We start from the raw sequence: 15827 nt of genomic DNA, 5'->3' as shown, positions 1-15827 counted from the left end.
CTAAGGAGAACAAAGCAAGGCTATCGGATAGCTATCTAACTGTGGATATTATCGATGGCTTCGCTGCATTCTGCAGAAGGCAAACCTACATTTGGGTACATTATTAAAGGCTAAGCTCAGCTATCTGGATGTGTTACCCCCGTATTTATGGTGTAACATGTTCAGCATGCACTCCGTCTCCACCCATCCATCTTTTCCCTGTACTTGCTGTCACAATTTGAAAACAATGCAGCTATGCAGGGCTCCACCCACACAGCCGCGCCATTCATTCACAGTTTCCTGTGAATTATTAGACTGCAAGTACCATCAGTTATTGCGGCTGACGTCTTGTAGTTCTCAAACAATGAGAGCACTCCTGTAGTTAATGGATCTTCCTGCTCTCAAGTAACTGCCTGCCCGCCCATACAGGAGGTATGGACAGACAGATGTCCTGAAAGTCTGCAGGAGCTTACTATGCTTTCAGTTTACAATGCTTTGGTGATGAATGAACACAGGACCGATTGGTATTGACTACTCACTGTGTTCAATCTGGAAAGGAAGGATTGTTTACCAGCCCTGCCATTCTGACACCAATATCCCACCTGTGCCTCAGCAGTAGCTGCAGCTGGTGGGGTGGGCAGGAAGCCAGCAAGCAACACTGCAGGGATTGGGATGGGGTGTAGAGAGACGGGTGCTGCGTGATCGGTGCGGCAGGGAAGGGGGAAATAAGAGTGGTGGGGGGCTGCAGTTTAGCTGACTGCACTGCGGGGGGACACAGGAAAGAAATGTCAGAGATGCAGTAATGAGGGGGGGGGGGGGGTCACATTATAAGTAAATAGCTCTGAGCTGCAGATTGTCATCCACTACTTGGAGATATTGTTTTTTTCAGCAGTCTGCTGAACAGTTTTGCTAGATATTCGTGATTACTGAAGTGACCATGAGCTTATAACAGGAGGAGGAATGTCGGGTCCATACGGCATATGGACCTGGCCAGCTAGAAGCAGTGCTGTATGTCCATACGCCATAAGGACCTGGCAGCGAAAGGGTTAAAATCTATGGTATTCACAGAAAATGTTATCCTATTTATTTATCGGAAATCTGTGCTGAGAGAGTAATGGGGGCTGCCATTGCTGACATACTAATAATGAGCAAAATGATGACCCTGCTTAAGGCGTTCCATCTTCCCTACCTTAGTTGCTGGCCTCCTCCTGGCTTGTCTCCAGCTGCATTCATATGAGATCAGAACTAATGACAGCTGTATACCAAGCAGCAAACCTGTAATCAACTTTATTGATCAAGCACATTATGCATATAGCACACTTGTCCCAGAGTGCTTGAGATTGTTCTAAAGCTACTGAATTAAACCAGGGGTTAGAAACTGCAGCCTCCTTACTTCCTTGGTACAGACTTTTTAAAAATGGCTTCTGATGATAAAAAGTTAGACTGCAGGGGAAATATCCTGGTCCTGCGACCAAGTGCGATATTGAGCACTTTAATAATCGTGCCACTTTAAGGCCTCTTGCACACAGGAGTAAAAAAGAAAATATAAAACATTATGGAATAAAAAAAAAAAAAATTTTTTTTTGCTGATCTGAAACAAGATGCATTGTTCTATGGGACAATGCGCACAGCAGAGTAAATATTAGTAATACATCGTTGAGTACAGAGCTGTAAAACAAAAATGGAAAATTTTTCATCTGGCAGTGAAGAAGAATTTTACCTGTCTACATGCTTACACAAGTTTACTAACCTATACTCAACAATAATCATGCCTTTACACACCAGGTTGATTTAATAAAGCTGGAGAGTGCAAAATCTGGTACAGCTCTGCATAGAAACCAGTCAGCTTCCAGGTTTATTTGTCAAAGTTTAATTGAACAAACTGAAGTTAGAAGCTGATTGGCTGTCATGCACAGCTGCACCAGATTTTGCATTCTCCAGAATTAGTAAATCAACCCCACTGTTTCTTAATTCAGGGACTTTCTGTCAACGTCTTGCGTAAAAATCAGTAAATTATGACCCCCCCATGTGCAAGAGGTTTAAATAAAGAAACCGGAAATATTTCCTGTGGGCTCCAAAGACTTTGTTAGTTCAACAGTCTTCCTGCAGAGGACTTCACGTTGATCTTCTGTCATCATTGATACAGAAATGCAGCTTTCCACCCTACTCTGAGCAGAAATAGTTGTAACCATTGTATATATTTGCATGATTTCCAGGTGTTTTCTTTACAGGTTTATAGTAAGAAAAACAAATTATGACTGTCTTCATCTTTTGTCAGAAAATCTTAATTAGTGAAGTGATTACCAGATCTGCAAAGCACGTCTTCAAGACATATCTGCAGGTAATACAAACATTTTTTAACAATTTTTTTTTTTCATGTTTTATAAACAGATTTAATAAAATGTAGTTTTTAGTGGCACTTTCTTATTTTTTTAGCACATTCGCTAATATTAGAGCATAGGAATCTGTTGTGCGCTCTTTGTAAATCATACAAGAAATAAGAATGGTTAGAGACTGTATTATTTAAAGTGGTAGTAAACTCTGCTTTGTCACATTTACCTATAGGTAAGCTTATAATAAAGCTTACCTGTTGGTAAAATTAATATCTCTTAAACATGCACCATTTAGGAGATATTTGCATGTTTTGCAGCCAGTGCTGTGCCATGACTCCTGTGCGCATGTGCAGGAGAGACGTCATAACTAGCTCGCAAGTCAGAAAGGCCTTGAGGGATGTAACTCTTCCCCTCCAAACAGGACACACATTGCCACACTTGGAGTTTGCATGTTTTCCCTGTGCCTGCGTGGGTTTCCTCCGGGTTCTCCGGTTTCCTCCCACACTCCGACATGCTAGTAGGTTAATTGGCTCCTGTCTAAATTGGCCCTAGTATGTGTATGTATGAATGTGAGTTAGGGACCTTAGGTTGTAAGCCCTTTGAGGGTTAGGGACTGATGTGAATGTACAATATATATGTAAATTGCTGCGTAAATTGATGGCGCTATATAAGTACCTGAAATAAATAATAAACTTTTTCTTAAGGCGGTCCCTCAGGCCCATGCCCAGTTATTGTGTTTCCTCCATCCAGAGTGGAAATGTTGCCTGAGGGACAGCTGGAGTGCTCCATCTTTAAAAGGGCTGCCTATGGGAATGAGAGCTCCGGTCCAGAGGTCATCTTACCTTGCTGACATTTTTTGGTTGAGTTGGTCGGTTTGGCGGCCTCAGCACTCCCTCCTTAGCCTCCCTCTGAGCCCAGGCGTGGCGGAGGACAGCGGTGTAAGCATCCCCTTGGTGGCTTCAGTGGGAATGGGGCGGGGGCAGCTTCTACGGCTGGATGCTTCTTGGACCAGAAAAGCAGGCATGCCACTTCCGGGGTGGGATGACGTCATTGGCGTGTGCCCTGGGGAAGTGGTCCCGACCCCTTAAAGGCGCAGGCAGAAGAGGAGGCCGGCTGGTACTTTATGTGGATGCCACTGCAGGGGACAGAATGAGCACCACACAGCCCACAGGATGTAGGGGGATGAGTTTGAGCTGCCGTCCGCACAGGCTCTGGGGTATGCAAGTACCAGTGGGTGTCCTTTTGTGTCTAAGACTTTGGGTCCGAGTGCCTGGGTGGTTGAGATGCCTAGCTGTCTGAGGCACAGCAGGAGTGCAGTGTTCACTGAGTGAGCACGTTTCCATGGTGGGTTAGTTGTGTATTGACCACCTGGGACTCCTGTGTTTTTATGTCTTTGGCAGGCAAAGCCGCTTAAAGACCCCAAGCCTATTTAAAAAAAAAAAAGCACTCTGCAAAGTGTGGAACGAAGATGGCTGCGGAATACACAGAATCGCATTGTAAACAGTGTGTCGCCTGTTTGTTAAAAAAGGAGTCGGACACCCTTTATGCAAACTTATTTGGGTCAGTCAAGGAAGAAATGCCCTCTACCTCTAAGGAGTTTAAGAAGCTGATTGCAGACATCAGAACACCTACTGCTCCAGCTACTCAATCCTCACCTATAGCCTCGCCAGGGTCGGTGGCTTCAGGATGTCTCTGCGGACAGGGCAGTAAACCTGGCGACTAGTGATGCTGATGCTTTCAGTTCGGAATCTGAGCAGAAAGGAAGATGAAAGGAAAGGCTCTAAGTTTACATTGTCCTTAGATGTCAAGGAGTTCTTAGCGGCCATTTAAAAGACCTTAGAAATTGAGGAAGAGAAGGGTCAACCATCAAAACATGACCTGACAGGCCTTATAAGAAAAAATTCTAAAGTATTTCCAGTGCACCAGGTAATGTGCTTTAACCGTTTCAATACCGTGTGATTTTACACCTTCCTGCCCAGGCCATTTTTCAGGTTTCAGCGCTCTCACACTTTGAATGACAATTGCGCGGTCATACAACACTGTACCCAAACTAAAATTTTATCATTTTCTTCACACAACTAGAGCTTTCTTTTGGTGGTATTTAATCACCGCTGGGGTTTTTATTTTTTGCTAAATTAACAAAAAAAGACCAAAAATTTTGGAAAAAAAACACATTTTCTTTGTTTCTGTTATAAAAGTTTACAAATAAATAATTGTTCTTCATAAATTTAGGCCGAGATGTATTCTGCTACATGTCTTTGGTGAAAATAACCCAAATTAGGATGTATTTTTTAGTTTGTAGGAAAGTTATAGAGTTCACAAACTATGGTATAGATCTGAATATTGATCAATCCTGAAGTACTGACAGCCAATCTAATTTCTTGAGGTCCAAGAATGTCAGAATAGTACAGATATCCCCCAAATGACCCCTTTTTTGCAGAGTAGACAGTCCGACGTACTTCATAAGAGGCATGGCGAGTTTTTTGAAGTTGTATTTTTTTGTCATAATTTTTCGGAAAATGAAAAAATTAAAAAAATTATTTTCACAATTTTTTTTTTTACATACTGTCACCAGTGCAGTACAGCGTCTTCATATAACTGGCATGGCGGTGAACATGGACACTGACTGGTGACAGTGTGAAAAAAAAAAATATATATATATTTTTTTATTTTTTTTTATTTTTTTTATTATATTTAATTTTTTATTACATTTTTTTAAAGATTTTTTTTTCATATTTTACTATGACCAAAGTAGTACAATGTTACCATAGTAACATTGTACTACTTTGGGGGAATGATCAGTATTTTTTTTTTTTTTTTTTTATACACAGTTTGCTTATAGCAAAGAATTACTTTGCTATAAGCAAGCATTTAGCTGAATGAAATCAATTCATTCAGCTTTTTTTTTTTTTTTGTGCTTAGCTGTGATTTGGTCACAGCTAATCACATGACATGTGCATGTGACCTGCTGTGACCATTCACAGCTAGGCACTAGTATACAATGGATGGCATCATGAATGAAGCCATCCATTGTATACAACTATCATGTGACCTGCTGTGATTGGTCACAGCAGGTCACATGGTACCAGCTACGGGAGCCGGTACTCGGATCTGTCATCGGCCGTGTCCGAGGTGCACGGCCCGTGACAGATCCCGCTGCTGCGCTGCTCTGCTGTGCCGCAAACTGCGCATGTGCGGGAGCACGCCAAATGGCGTGCACCCGGAATTTAGGAGCGCATTTCAAGCCGCCAAACGGCCATTGGCCGGGCGGCTAATGGTTAAAGAGTGGGCAGACCCAGAGAAAAAAACTTTTTTTCCCCGTCAGTCACAAAACAATGTTTACATTTGATAAAGATCCCCAGGCGGTTTGGAATAAATATCCCAAACTAGATGCTCGCCTATCGGAAGTGTCTCTAAGAGGTCAGCGCTTGCCTTTTGAGGACATGGGGTATTTAAAGGACTGCATGGATAAAGGAGGTGACATAGTCCTTGCAGAGGAGAAGGTCCAGAATCTAATTAGGAGAGTGGGGGGCTCTACACAACAATCAACCAGTGTCAGTCTGAGAACTCAGTACTAGGCTTGATGGCATCGGAAATTCCGGCCGTTCAGTAGGTCAGACTCCATCTAAGGCCTTTGCAGTCCTTTCTTCTGCAACTACAGGGGCAGGAGGACCTGGACAGGAAGATATGTCTACAAACAGCAGTGAAGAGGGTATTATGGTGGTAGAGAGACCACACGCATTTAAATCAGGGGTTACTCTGGTCGTTTCCGATTTCGCAGAAGCTGACGATGGATGCGAGCAGGTGAGGCTGGGGAGCCCATCAGGGAGGGCGGCCTGCCCAAGGGGACTAGGTCTCAGAAGAAGCCCAGGCCTCTTCAAATTGGAGAGAGCTTATGGCAGAAGCAAAAGCCATTCCCTGTTTTTAAGATCAGGTGATGGGAAATCACCTCATGATCCTGCCCAACAACTAAACAGCAGTCGCATATTTAAACAAACAAGGGAACACCAGGAGTCCACCTTTTAATCAATATTTCAGACCAGATCTGCTGGTGGGCAAAGAAGAATCTTTTATCATTGTCAGTGGTTCACTTAAAAGGGGATCACAACCAAGTGGCAGATTTCCTCAGTCGCCAAGAATTGTCGCAGGAAGAATGGGAGCTGCACCCAGAAGGGTTTGCAGAGATTTCAGACCGTTTCGGGATGCCAGAAATAGATATTTTTGTATCAGCCAGGAATGCTAAAGTGGATCTTTTCTATTCACCAAATCTGTGGGATCCAGCCCTGGCAGTCGATGCTCTTCAGAATCCCTGGAATTTTGGTAAGTGCTACGCCTTCCCCCCGGTTCACCTGATCCCAGAGTTCTGAACAAATTTCTACAGGAACAGACAACGTAAATTTTAATCACTCCGTTTTGGCCCAAAAGGGTGTGGTTTTCACAACTCTTCTCCCTTTCGGCTGAACAACCTTAGTCGCTTCCTCTCAGGGAGGATCTGATGCGACGGGACTTTTCACCACCTCAAGTCAGGAAACCTCAAGTTGATAGCCTGACTTCTGAAAGAGATTTGAGGTCAAAAGGACCCTCATATAGAAAAAAGGAAAAAATTCAACTCATGGTGCTATGAAAATAATAGATCTTGAATGGACACTACAACTATTTTAGAATTCTTACAGCAAGGGCCGGAGAAGGGACTTGCTCTGAGTACCCTAAAGGTGCAAATAATGGCCCTGTCCATTTTATCTTGAATGCTCTATGCAAGAAGAACCTCTAATTATGAAGTTTTGCAAAGCAGTGAGTAAAAACAAACCGTCCAAATTCTGGAAATGTTCTAATTGGGACATGTCCGTAGCACTGAGGGGCACCATCAAATCTCTGAGCTGCTGCAAGAGGCCTCACTATGCAGGCTGACTTTTGCAGACAGTCTTCCTGGTGACCCTCACCATGGCCCGCAAAATAGGGGAGATTCAGGTTCTATCTATAAGGGAGCCCTTCTTAAAAATTATGGATGATGGAATAATTTCACAGGCAGACCCAGGCTTAACATAAACACAAACAGGCCTTGTTTGTGCTATATGCAGGGAAGCAGAAAGGCAAACAGGTTTCCAAAAACACCTTAGCTAGGTGGATATAGCAAGGGATCATGGAATGCTATGGAATCATGCAACTTCCTCCACCAAAAGTTCTAAAGTCACACTCTACTAGGGCTTTGGTGGCTATGTGGGAAGAGAAAGCAGGTGCTAACTGGGGCAAATCTGCAAGGCAGCAACTTGGTCAAGGTTCTCTACCTTTGTCCGGCATTACCGTCTGGACCTTCTTTCCAGCCAGGACCTAGCATTTGAGAGAAAAGTCCTCCAAGCAGTGGTCCCCCCCCCCTAATCTGGTGAGTACTTGTGTATCCTTTCAAGGGCTGGCCTGGAAGACGACTGGGGAAAAATCAGAGTTAGACTTACCAGTAACTCTGTTTCCAGTAGTCTGCCAGGACAGCACGTTCCCGCACTAGGTGTAAGTTGTTGGGTTTGTTATTGTTTGATATGTCTTTCAGATTTGTCCTTCGGTTCCTATGGATAACTGGACTTGGGCCGGAGGGGACCACCTTAAGAACAAGTGTTCTTAAGTGGCAATGTATTTCTTGTTTGGAGGGCAGGAGCTCAACTATCTCAAGGGCTCTCAATGAAGACTACTGGAAACAGACTTACCGGTAAGCCTAGGTCCTCTCTCATAGTCTCCTGAGGCAGAAGAACTCATAGGGACAGTAAGGAGACCAGTGCCCAAGAACATAATGAACAGATAAAAATGCCTGGTCCACAGCTTCACTCATGGAGGAAACTGTGACTTTGATTCATTACACTCCAGGGTGGTTTAGCAAGAGATGTTTTCAGATCCTGGGGAGTAAGGTAATTGAATCTACTATTTTAAATTAAATTTTTGTCTGGAATTGGGCTTTAAACAGCGCTCAGCTTTTTAATATATATTCCAAATCTAACCCTTAGATTGTTAGAAATCCACCCTGACAAGAACTTAATTTTATTCCTCTATAGGGCGTAGAACTCTCAGGTCTGTCTGCTGCCATTAGCCATTTCCTGAACTGCTTCCTCAGCTCCTTTCCCAACTCGGTGGCTCACCTCCCAGCTGATGAACTGGTCTCCAAGAAAAAGAACAAGAAGCGCAAAAACCGAAACCTCAGTAGTGCTGACAACACAGCCTGGGCCAGTGTCACCCCGCAGGAACTCTGGAAGAACATCTGCTCTGAAGCCAAAGCCTACTTTGACTTCAACCTTGAATGGTAGGTGGTACAGATGCCGCAGGCTGTCTGGTTGACGTTTTACTCATCTAATAAGTTTTAAGCAGCAGTATGTGCCTACAGTACATGGTCAATGTCATACTGGAGTAATAGCATGATTGTGTCATCAAAAGTTTGTGGCCTATCAGTGAGAGCCAGGTTTCCTGTGGGTTTTCTGGTTTCTTCCCACAGCCACCATAAAAAAAGCAATCTTGATAGGCTTACGTAAAACTCTGTCCTAAATTGTTGTTCCAATAAGGTTACTGCTAAGTCCTTTTTTAATCTCTTCAGTGGGTAAATTACTTTTACCAGAATTCCCAGCTCAACCAAAATTTTGTGGGCATTACAAAGTCAACTGATATTGTCACACTTCTGACTAAACCTCTTTAATCTGGAACAAATGATTGTGGAGACTCACTGCTTTTGTGGAAGAGCAGTGGGTAAGTGCTGAGTGATAATATGATAATTTGTATATATAAAAAAAAAAGCCCTGGAAGCTGTATCGTGACAATGTAAAGGTTACACCTCCCAGTGTGCTTTTCTGGTTTATGGTGGTGAATAAAGAAAACCACAGTTTCATGTCAGACCCTGCAATATACTCAATTTCTGGTGTGCAGAGTGATATCAGACTTTTACATAGTGATCCATACAAGGTTTTTTGTTAAATAAAATACAGCATTTTCCTGAACTGATGTGTTCCGTACAACTTTCTAAAACACACTGGAAAACTTTTCACTTGCGCATAACTAAAATGCAAACCCATTTTTTTCTAGTTTTGGATAGACTGGTGAGTTAGAACCACTGCCCAGGGTTTTATTGTCTGTTTCTCTTCTAGGGATGTTCACCCTCTTTGGTTTTCACTCACTTTCAGTAAAAAATAATCTAGTAAAAAAGTGCTGGATACAGATATACTTTTAATTTTTCAGGCAATGGCTTCTTATGTTTCCTTTATGTAGCAATCACTTTTATTATGCATACATTACATGCACAGTCACTAAGTTCTGATTGGCTGTGTGCTCAGATCTTCAATATTTCCATTTACAATCTGTCTCCTGGGTTGCAGACATGCAGCCTATGAACCCTTTCATGACCAGAGGTCATTGAAGCCTAGATGCATGGATCAAATTTAGCATATGTCAGCATGTGTTGTTTAACTTGGGATAAAGAAAATTTGCCTACCTAAATAATTTTAACCATGTTTTATAGGATATATAAGGATTTTATATAGCACTTTGTTTTCATAAATTAACCCTCTGAATTCCAGGTATGAACTTTAGTGAATAGTTAAATTGGACCGATGTAAGTATACGTGTGCCATACCTGTGGGATGCTGTCTAAGAGGAAAATCAATGTAGTAGTGATTGTTTCTGCAGTGATCACTGCTTTCTTCTGGGTTTTGTGTTGAGTGGCTTCCCTGCTGCAGAGTAACTACAGGGGATCGCTTGCTCAGTATGGGCGACTTTCACAGAATTCTTTACAATTTTTGCAAAAATTGCAAAGCTTTCTTTTATTGGACAAATTGAAAACTTGCCCCTGTCTCTCCACCTAGTCCACTCAGAAGACTCTTTGCAATCATTGAGAAAAATGCAAGGGGTTCTGTGAATGGCAGCACATCCTAAGCAAGCAAGCAGGGCCTAGAGGTATGACATATGCATTCTTACATTGGTCCAAACTAGAACAACGTGACTCTGCATTAAAATCCATGCCTGGAGTTCATCTTTAAAGTAATTTTGGTTATTTTACACATAACCATTATTAACATGTATTATTCATTTAATCATTACTTTTAATTATTTTTGTAAGATCTGTGTGAGGCATAGATGTAACCTGCTGGTTTGTTTTAAACTCTTACAACCAACTCTTCCAAAAAAAGAAAAAGTAAATTTTTGTTTAAGTATATACTTTCTCTTTGCTTAGTGAACATGTGGATCATGCGGTGGAAGTGTACAACCTGCAGAAAATTGGCCTTCTCAGAGAAATCTCTAATAAAGTTGGCATTCAGGTAAATCTTTTATCACAGTACAGTCCTTGTTAGCCTCCCAGAAGCCTCTGGCATTTTTTGTATTTGGCATAGTAAACACAATGATTTGGAAACTCTCCATATAAAAGCAATGATATGTAAAAGTGCAGGCTTTTGTAACTATAGTCACTAGTGACTTCAACACAGCAGATCAAAAATTGCTTGGTAGATAAACGTTTGGGATATCTTCGCAGTTCCTTGACAGACTGTCATTTGACTATGGGAGAGTGCAAAATAGAAACGATTGCTAACTCAGCCAGTGTTATGATTTTATACCTGATTATTGATTCAGAAAGGCAGAATGGATGTAAATTATTTTCTGAATATAATCCCTTTTTCTCTTGGTAGCAGGTATATGGTTTGGCGGTCGTTTGATACTCCTAATTTCTGGGGATTGTGCAGGAGCTGGTCAGCTAGCTCTAGTTACTGTGAATGTAGGAAATGACTGCCATCCAACTTCCATTTTCAATTTTCAGGTTTTTTTTTTTTTTTCCATTTTGTATATAATCTCAAGGCTAGCATTATAAACAGAGTTTGGCTTAGGCCGGGATTGGGCTATAGTTGAGCTATGATTAGAGTTAAGGCTGGTGGCTTATGCTGGGATTGGGCAATAGTTGGCTATGGTTAGTGTTTAAGTAGAATTATAGGTAAAACATTTTTTTTTTCCATTTTGGATAGAGCAAGGATGAGTTATAACCCCTTTCAGATTTTTTTTTCCACCATCTGTGTCCCATTGGGGAGATTTCCTTGTACCATAGCCAAACAGAAAGTGATAGGAAATCCCTGCAAATTAAGGGAAATTTTTGGGGACCCCCAGGTCACCACAACTAGTGTCCCCATTGGAAGATTTCCCCTATATTACTTTTCTGGGGGACACTTTCAATAATAATTGTAAACAGGACAAATAGAGGGTGAATCTTCTTAATAGGGGCATAGACAGCAATTAAAAACTGACAGGTGTTCTAATTCCTCTCCACTTTATCCAAAAGTAAAAAAAAGTGTAGCCTTTAGTTATACTTTAAGCTTGGGGTTGCTAGATCTGAGAAAATGGTCATATATATTGTGTAAGCTGTATATATTTTATCACAGAATAATTTGCTTATTAGAATGTTCAGATTACACATGGATGTGCAATTGTTATTTAAAGTGTATTTTTTTTTACAGCTATATGTGTGTGTTTTAAATATGCATATTTTTCAAACAGTAGTCTTCTACTCTTTCATTGACTCTGTTCATCAGACGTACCTGGTGATCCTGTCATTCCCACTCCTTTCTTTTGGAAACTGACCACTCAAAGTAGGGAATTTTGAGGCATGCTTGCTTGGTCAGTTTACGTCCTTTTTGCTTTTTTCTCTGAGGTTAAGGACCACAGGTGGCTAAGCCTCTCAGTCAACTCCACAGCTCCTGTCCACTCCCCAGTCCAGCAGTCCAGTGAGTGCTGAAGGGGAGGAGCAAAGAGTGGTGACTGACAGTGAAGACTGATGTGATTGCTCAGTTCTTAAAGTCTTAAAGCCGGTGGGGGACAGCTGCAGCATCAGACCGATGCTGCAGCCATATAGGTGAGTATGTGTTTTTTTTTTTTTTGTTTTCCACATTTCTTTTAACTGACCCCTGAGATAAAACATTTTATTGTTTTAAAACCTTTTTGATAGAAATGAGCAATGTAATAGTATACAGCATACATTGAGTATGATTTATGACGCAAATTAGCAACACAATTCGTTGTAAATCAAGCTGTGTTTTCTTCAGCAAACTGTCAGTGACACGTTTACAGATATTTTGCTCTGTATTTCTGGACAGCTAAGGGCAATAGTTTGCAATGGTCAAAGACAGATTAAACAAATTTACATTTTAAACAGATGCATAGTAAGGAAGTGGCCAGGGTCAGGTTTCTTTCAGCTGCAGGTGCTACTTTACAGCAGCCAAAGGCGTAATTTGTGATTTGGGCTCTAACCTTGGAACACGTTTTTCTCATATGTCTTTCTCTGTTCTGTTTAGCATTGCTTTGCCTTGAGACAGGATTAATAAATGTCCAATAAAAAAACACATGTATATGACTCAATACAAGGATGTAGAGTCACACAGTCTCCCCAATTTGTCCATACAGTGATAGGGCCTAAACAGTGAGTCCATAGATTAAACAGTCCATGAATTCCAAGTGAAAAAAAGGCACCACTGTATGCAGCTCCCCAAAGAGATAGGAATCAATCTCTGAAATACAATGAAAGGAAACAAGGGAAACAAGTCCAGCTTAGTAGTCACCCCTTGTGTCCTTAAATTGATAAATGTCCGCCATTCTATTTTGGTGAGAGTTGATCTCTGAATCATAGTATTATATTGATATATAATTCCAGAAACAAAACATCTGGTATGCAAAGTATTAGCAGGCAAATCAAAACCGTAATAATGGCAATTGCTGCAAGAGTCAGATGTTGCTGTGCCAGTGTACAGTCTCTCCATAAAGCATATGTAGCAATATAATTGTTGCCACTGAACCCTGAAGAATGTGGCCATTGTCCCCACAGATTTCCAGGTACAATATTGATAACCTTACTGACCCAATGTGGTTGCCATACCTGCATCCTTTCTCATATGATGATGACCATGTAACTGATGCTATTATTCTGCAAGTTACTAGTTTGCCCCATGAAAATTGGTAGAAGCCCTCTGTCCAACTGCTTTTCACTAAATGTAAAAGAGCCATATGTTTTACTACAAGGCTTCATGCACACTAGCATTTTAAGCTCCTAGAAGCTATCAACATTTTTTTTTCTGCTCCTAGAAGCTAAATAGCGTTATCCTATGTGTCCATGCACACTATCTTAGGCTTCTAGTATTTTTCAAGCATCAGTGTTTAGGAGCAGGGAGGGAGCGTTTTGCTAAATGCTAAAAAATGTTAAACGCACCTAAAACACTCCAAACGGCTTTTTTTTCCTACATCGATTGTAAAAATGCTAATAAATGCTAGCGCTCCTAAATGCTACTTAAAGCTATTACCAGCGTTTATTAGCTTCAAAAAATGCTAGTGTGCACGGAGCCTAAATCTGTAATAGAAAAATAATGCAGCTAAATATATGGTAATAATTGTGTCTAAATGTGATTTCTCACACAAAACCAGGTCCTACTCAAAGAGTACAACTTTGACAGCCGACACAAACCAACCTTCACAGAAGAGGACATATTGAATATTTTCCCTGTGGTGAAACATGTCAATCCCAAAGCATCTGATGCTTTTCATTTCTTCCAGAGTGGACAAGCTAAAGTACAACAGGGTGAGTATCGGGACGCCATGGCAATTACTGTTGTATAGTCGGTCACTTATTTCATGGGATAGCTTTTAAAACTGTATGGAGGACCTCTGTGCTCATGATGGTGGTGAATAACACTAAAGGATTAATGCTTGGAGTGTGACTGCCATTCTTACTTCCTATATTTAGAATTTACATCAACACGAAAAGTTTAATAAATATTGATTGAGTAAAAAAAAAAAAAAAAAAAATAGAATAGACTTCTGAAGTGGACTTTTTGTGAAGCACAGACTGACTGAAGACAATAGATCCACATATAATTGATGGCATCTCAGTAGAAATACTGACAGCACCTTAAAGCAGAGTTCGAGTCCAAACTAAAAAAAATAAAAGCAACTACAAAAACTTTAGCTGCTGACCTTTAAAAACCAACCACTCACATGTCCCTCAATCCAGCGGTGTCCTCCACGCATCCCATTTCACCGGCTGTACTGTGTTCCCGGTGCAGGCATCTTCAGTGTTGGAACCCGGCTGTGATAGCTTGCGGCTTCACAGCCAGGTGCCCTCTGCGCATGTGCGAATAGCGCTGCGCTTTGTGAGTGGTCACATGTCCCAGCAGACCACACGGAGGTTGGGGGAACTTCCGCTTCCGATCGCCTAGGCGCAGTGGACGTGGCAGAGAGTACCTGTCAATTTTCGGGTATCTGCGCCCCCCCCCCCCCCCCCCATCCCTGCTCCCCGAAGGTGCCAATCCTTAATGGGGAGCAGGGAACCAGTCCTTAAAGTGAACTTCCACTTTTGTGTGGAGCTCCACTTTAATAACAGAAGAATCTGCATATTTGTATGTAGCACTACTCCCTGAAGGGTTTCTTTGATAATTTGTTTTGGGTTCCCTGTCATTCTGAACCTCTTGTGGCAAACCCAACCTCTGCTGACACCACCATGCTCCTGTGACCAAAGTAAATCACAACTGTAAAATAGATTCACACACAAGTTAGTGTAGACCAATGCAAAGTTTATGCTGGCATTAAAGGTAACTTGGTCAGAAAGAACAAAATTACATTGATATTTGCAGCAAACATAAACACCCTTGGTAATTGTGAGCAAAAGTAATGACATTCATCATAAAGCAACAATAACTGTTAGCAGGCCTGCTTTCAGAAATGATCTACTACCTCCAATCTGAGAAGACTGCTGAATCTCCAGTGAGTAGAAAACTAACAAGAAACAAGTAAGCTCACTGAGAACTACATGACAAGGATTAGATGTGAGAGCGAGAAATCTCATTGGAAATTGAGCAGTATCACTTTAAGTACACTACAGTGTCTTCTGTGCGCTCGTTTGGGCCCAGTTGGTATGAAGTTGAGTTGAGACGGTGACACACAGATAATAAAGGAAAAAGGGGAGAATTAACACTTTTCCTCCTAATGGTAGTGAATTAAAGCAGGGTCTCCTTTAAAGTACTAAACATGGGGCAGGCTTGAAGTATTGAATAGCAACAATTGGCATAAATGTCTATAGGCAAAAACCGCTCCCTTTGTACATCAAAGGCAAAGGTTAATAGTAATGGGAATCCTGCTTTGTTGAGGATGGGAGACTTGTTGTTTCAGTGGACACTGCTGTATCCTGGTCTGCAACTGTATGTCCTGCAATCAGCTTGTACAAGAAACTGCAGTGTAGATATATCTCAGCGATGGCGACTGTGAGAAGCTGAAGCAACTACATATAATGTTCACAACTATGTGTAGGTAGATAGCTGAGGTGGCAAACTGTTAGTATTCACTTGGTTAGTGGATGCATGGGTCTCTCTCAACCCATTAAGTAGTTCGGAAAGTTGTAGCGGTCTGTCTTTCTCTGCAAACCAGGTCAATCCATGGACTCTCCAGCTCAGACTCGTGTGGTCAGTAGACTCTTCCTGTTCTCTCTCTCTCTCTCTCTCTCTCATATTCTGGCTCTGTAGCCTAGTT

At 41.6% G+C, this 15827-nt stretch overlaps 1 protein-coding gene across 2 annotated transcripts in view; it reads left to right on the top strand.

The window, feature by feature from the left end:
* CLUH (CLUH binding protein of NUMT mRNA) overlaps positions 1–15827 on the top strand; it is a 103935-nt gene that overhangs the window by 65538 nt on the left and 22570 nt on the right. For both annotated transcript variants that reach the window (XM_089683774.1, XM_089683773.1), the window contains exons 15-18: positions 2258–2320; positions 8351–8595; positions 10510–10594; positions 13731–13884. In XM_089683774.1, the coding sequence (XP_089539900.1) occupies positions 2258–2320; positions 8351–8595; positions 10510–10594; positions 13731–13884 (547 nt within the window). The remainder of the gene's footprint in view (positions 1–2257; positions 2321–8350; positions 8596–10509; positions 10595–13730; positions 13885–15827) is intronic.

Source organism: Staurois parvus, unplaced genomic scaffold, assembly GCF_062004578.1.
Source record: "Staurois parvus isolate SC_StPar_1 unplaced genomic scaffold, SC_StPar_1.0 ptg000321l, whole genome shotgun sequence".
In the NCBI taxonomy this organism is placed as follows: domain Eukaryota; kingdom Metazoa; phylum Chordata; class Amphibia; order Anura; family Ranidae; genus Staurois; species Staurois parvus.
This window is presented reverse-complemented; position numbering and strand designations above follow the sequence as displayed.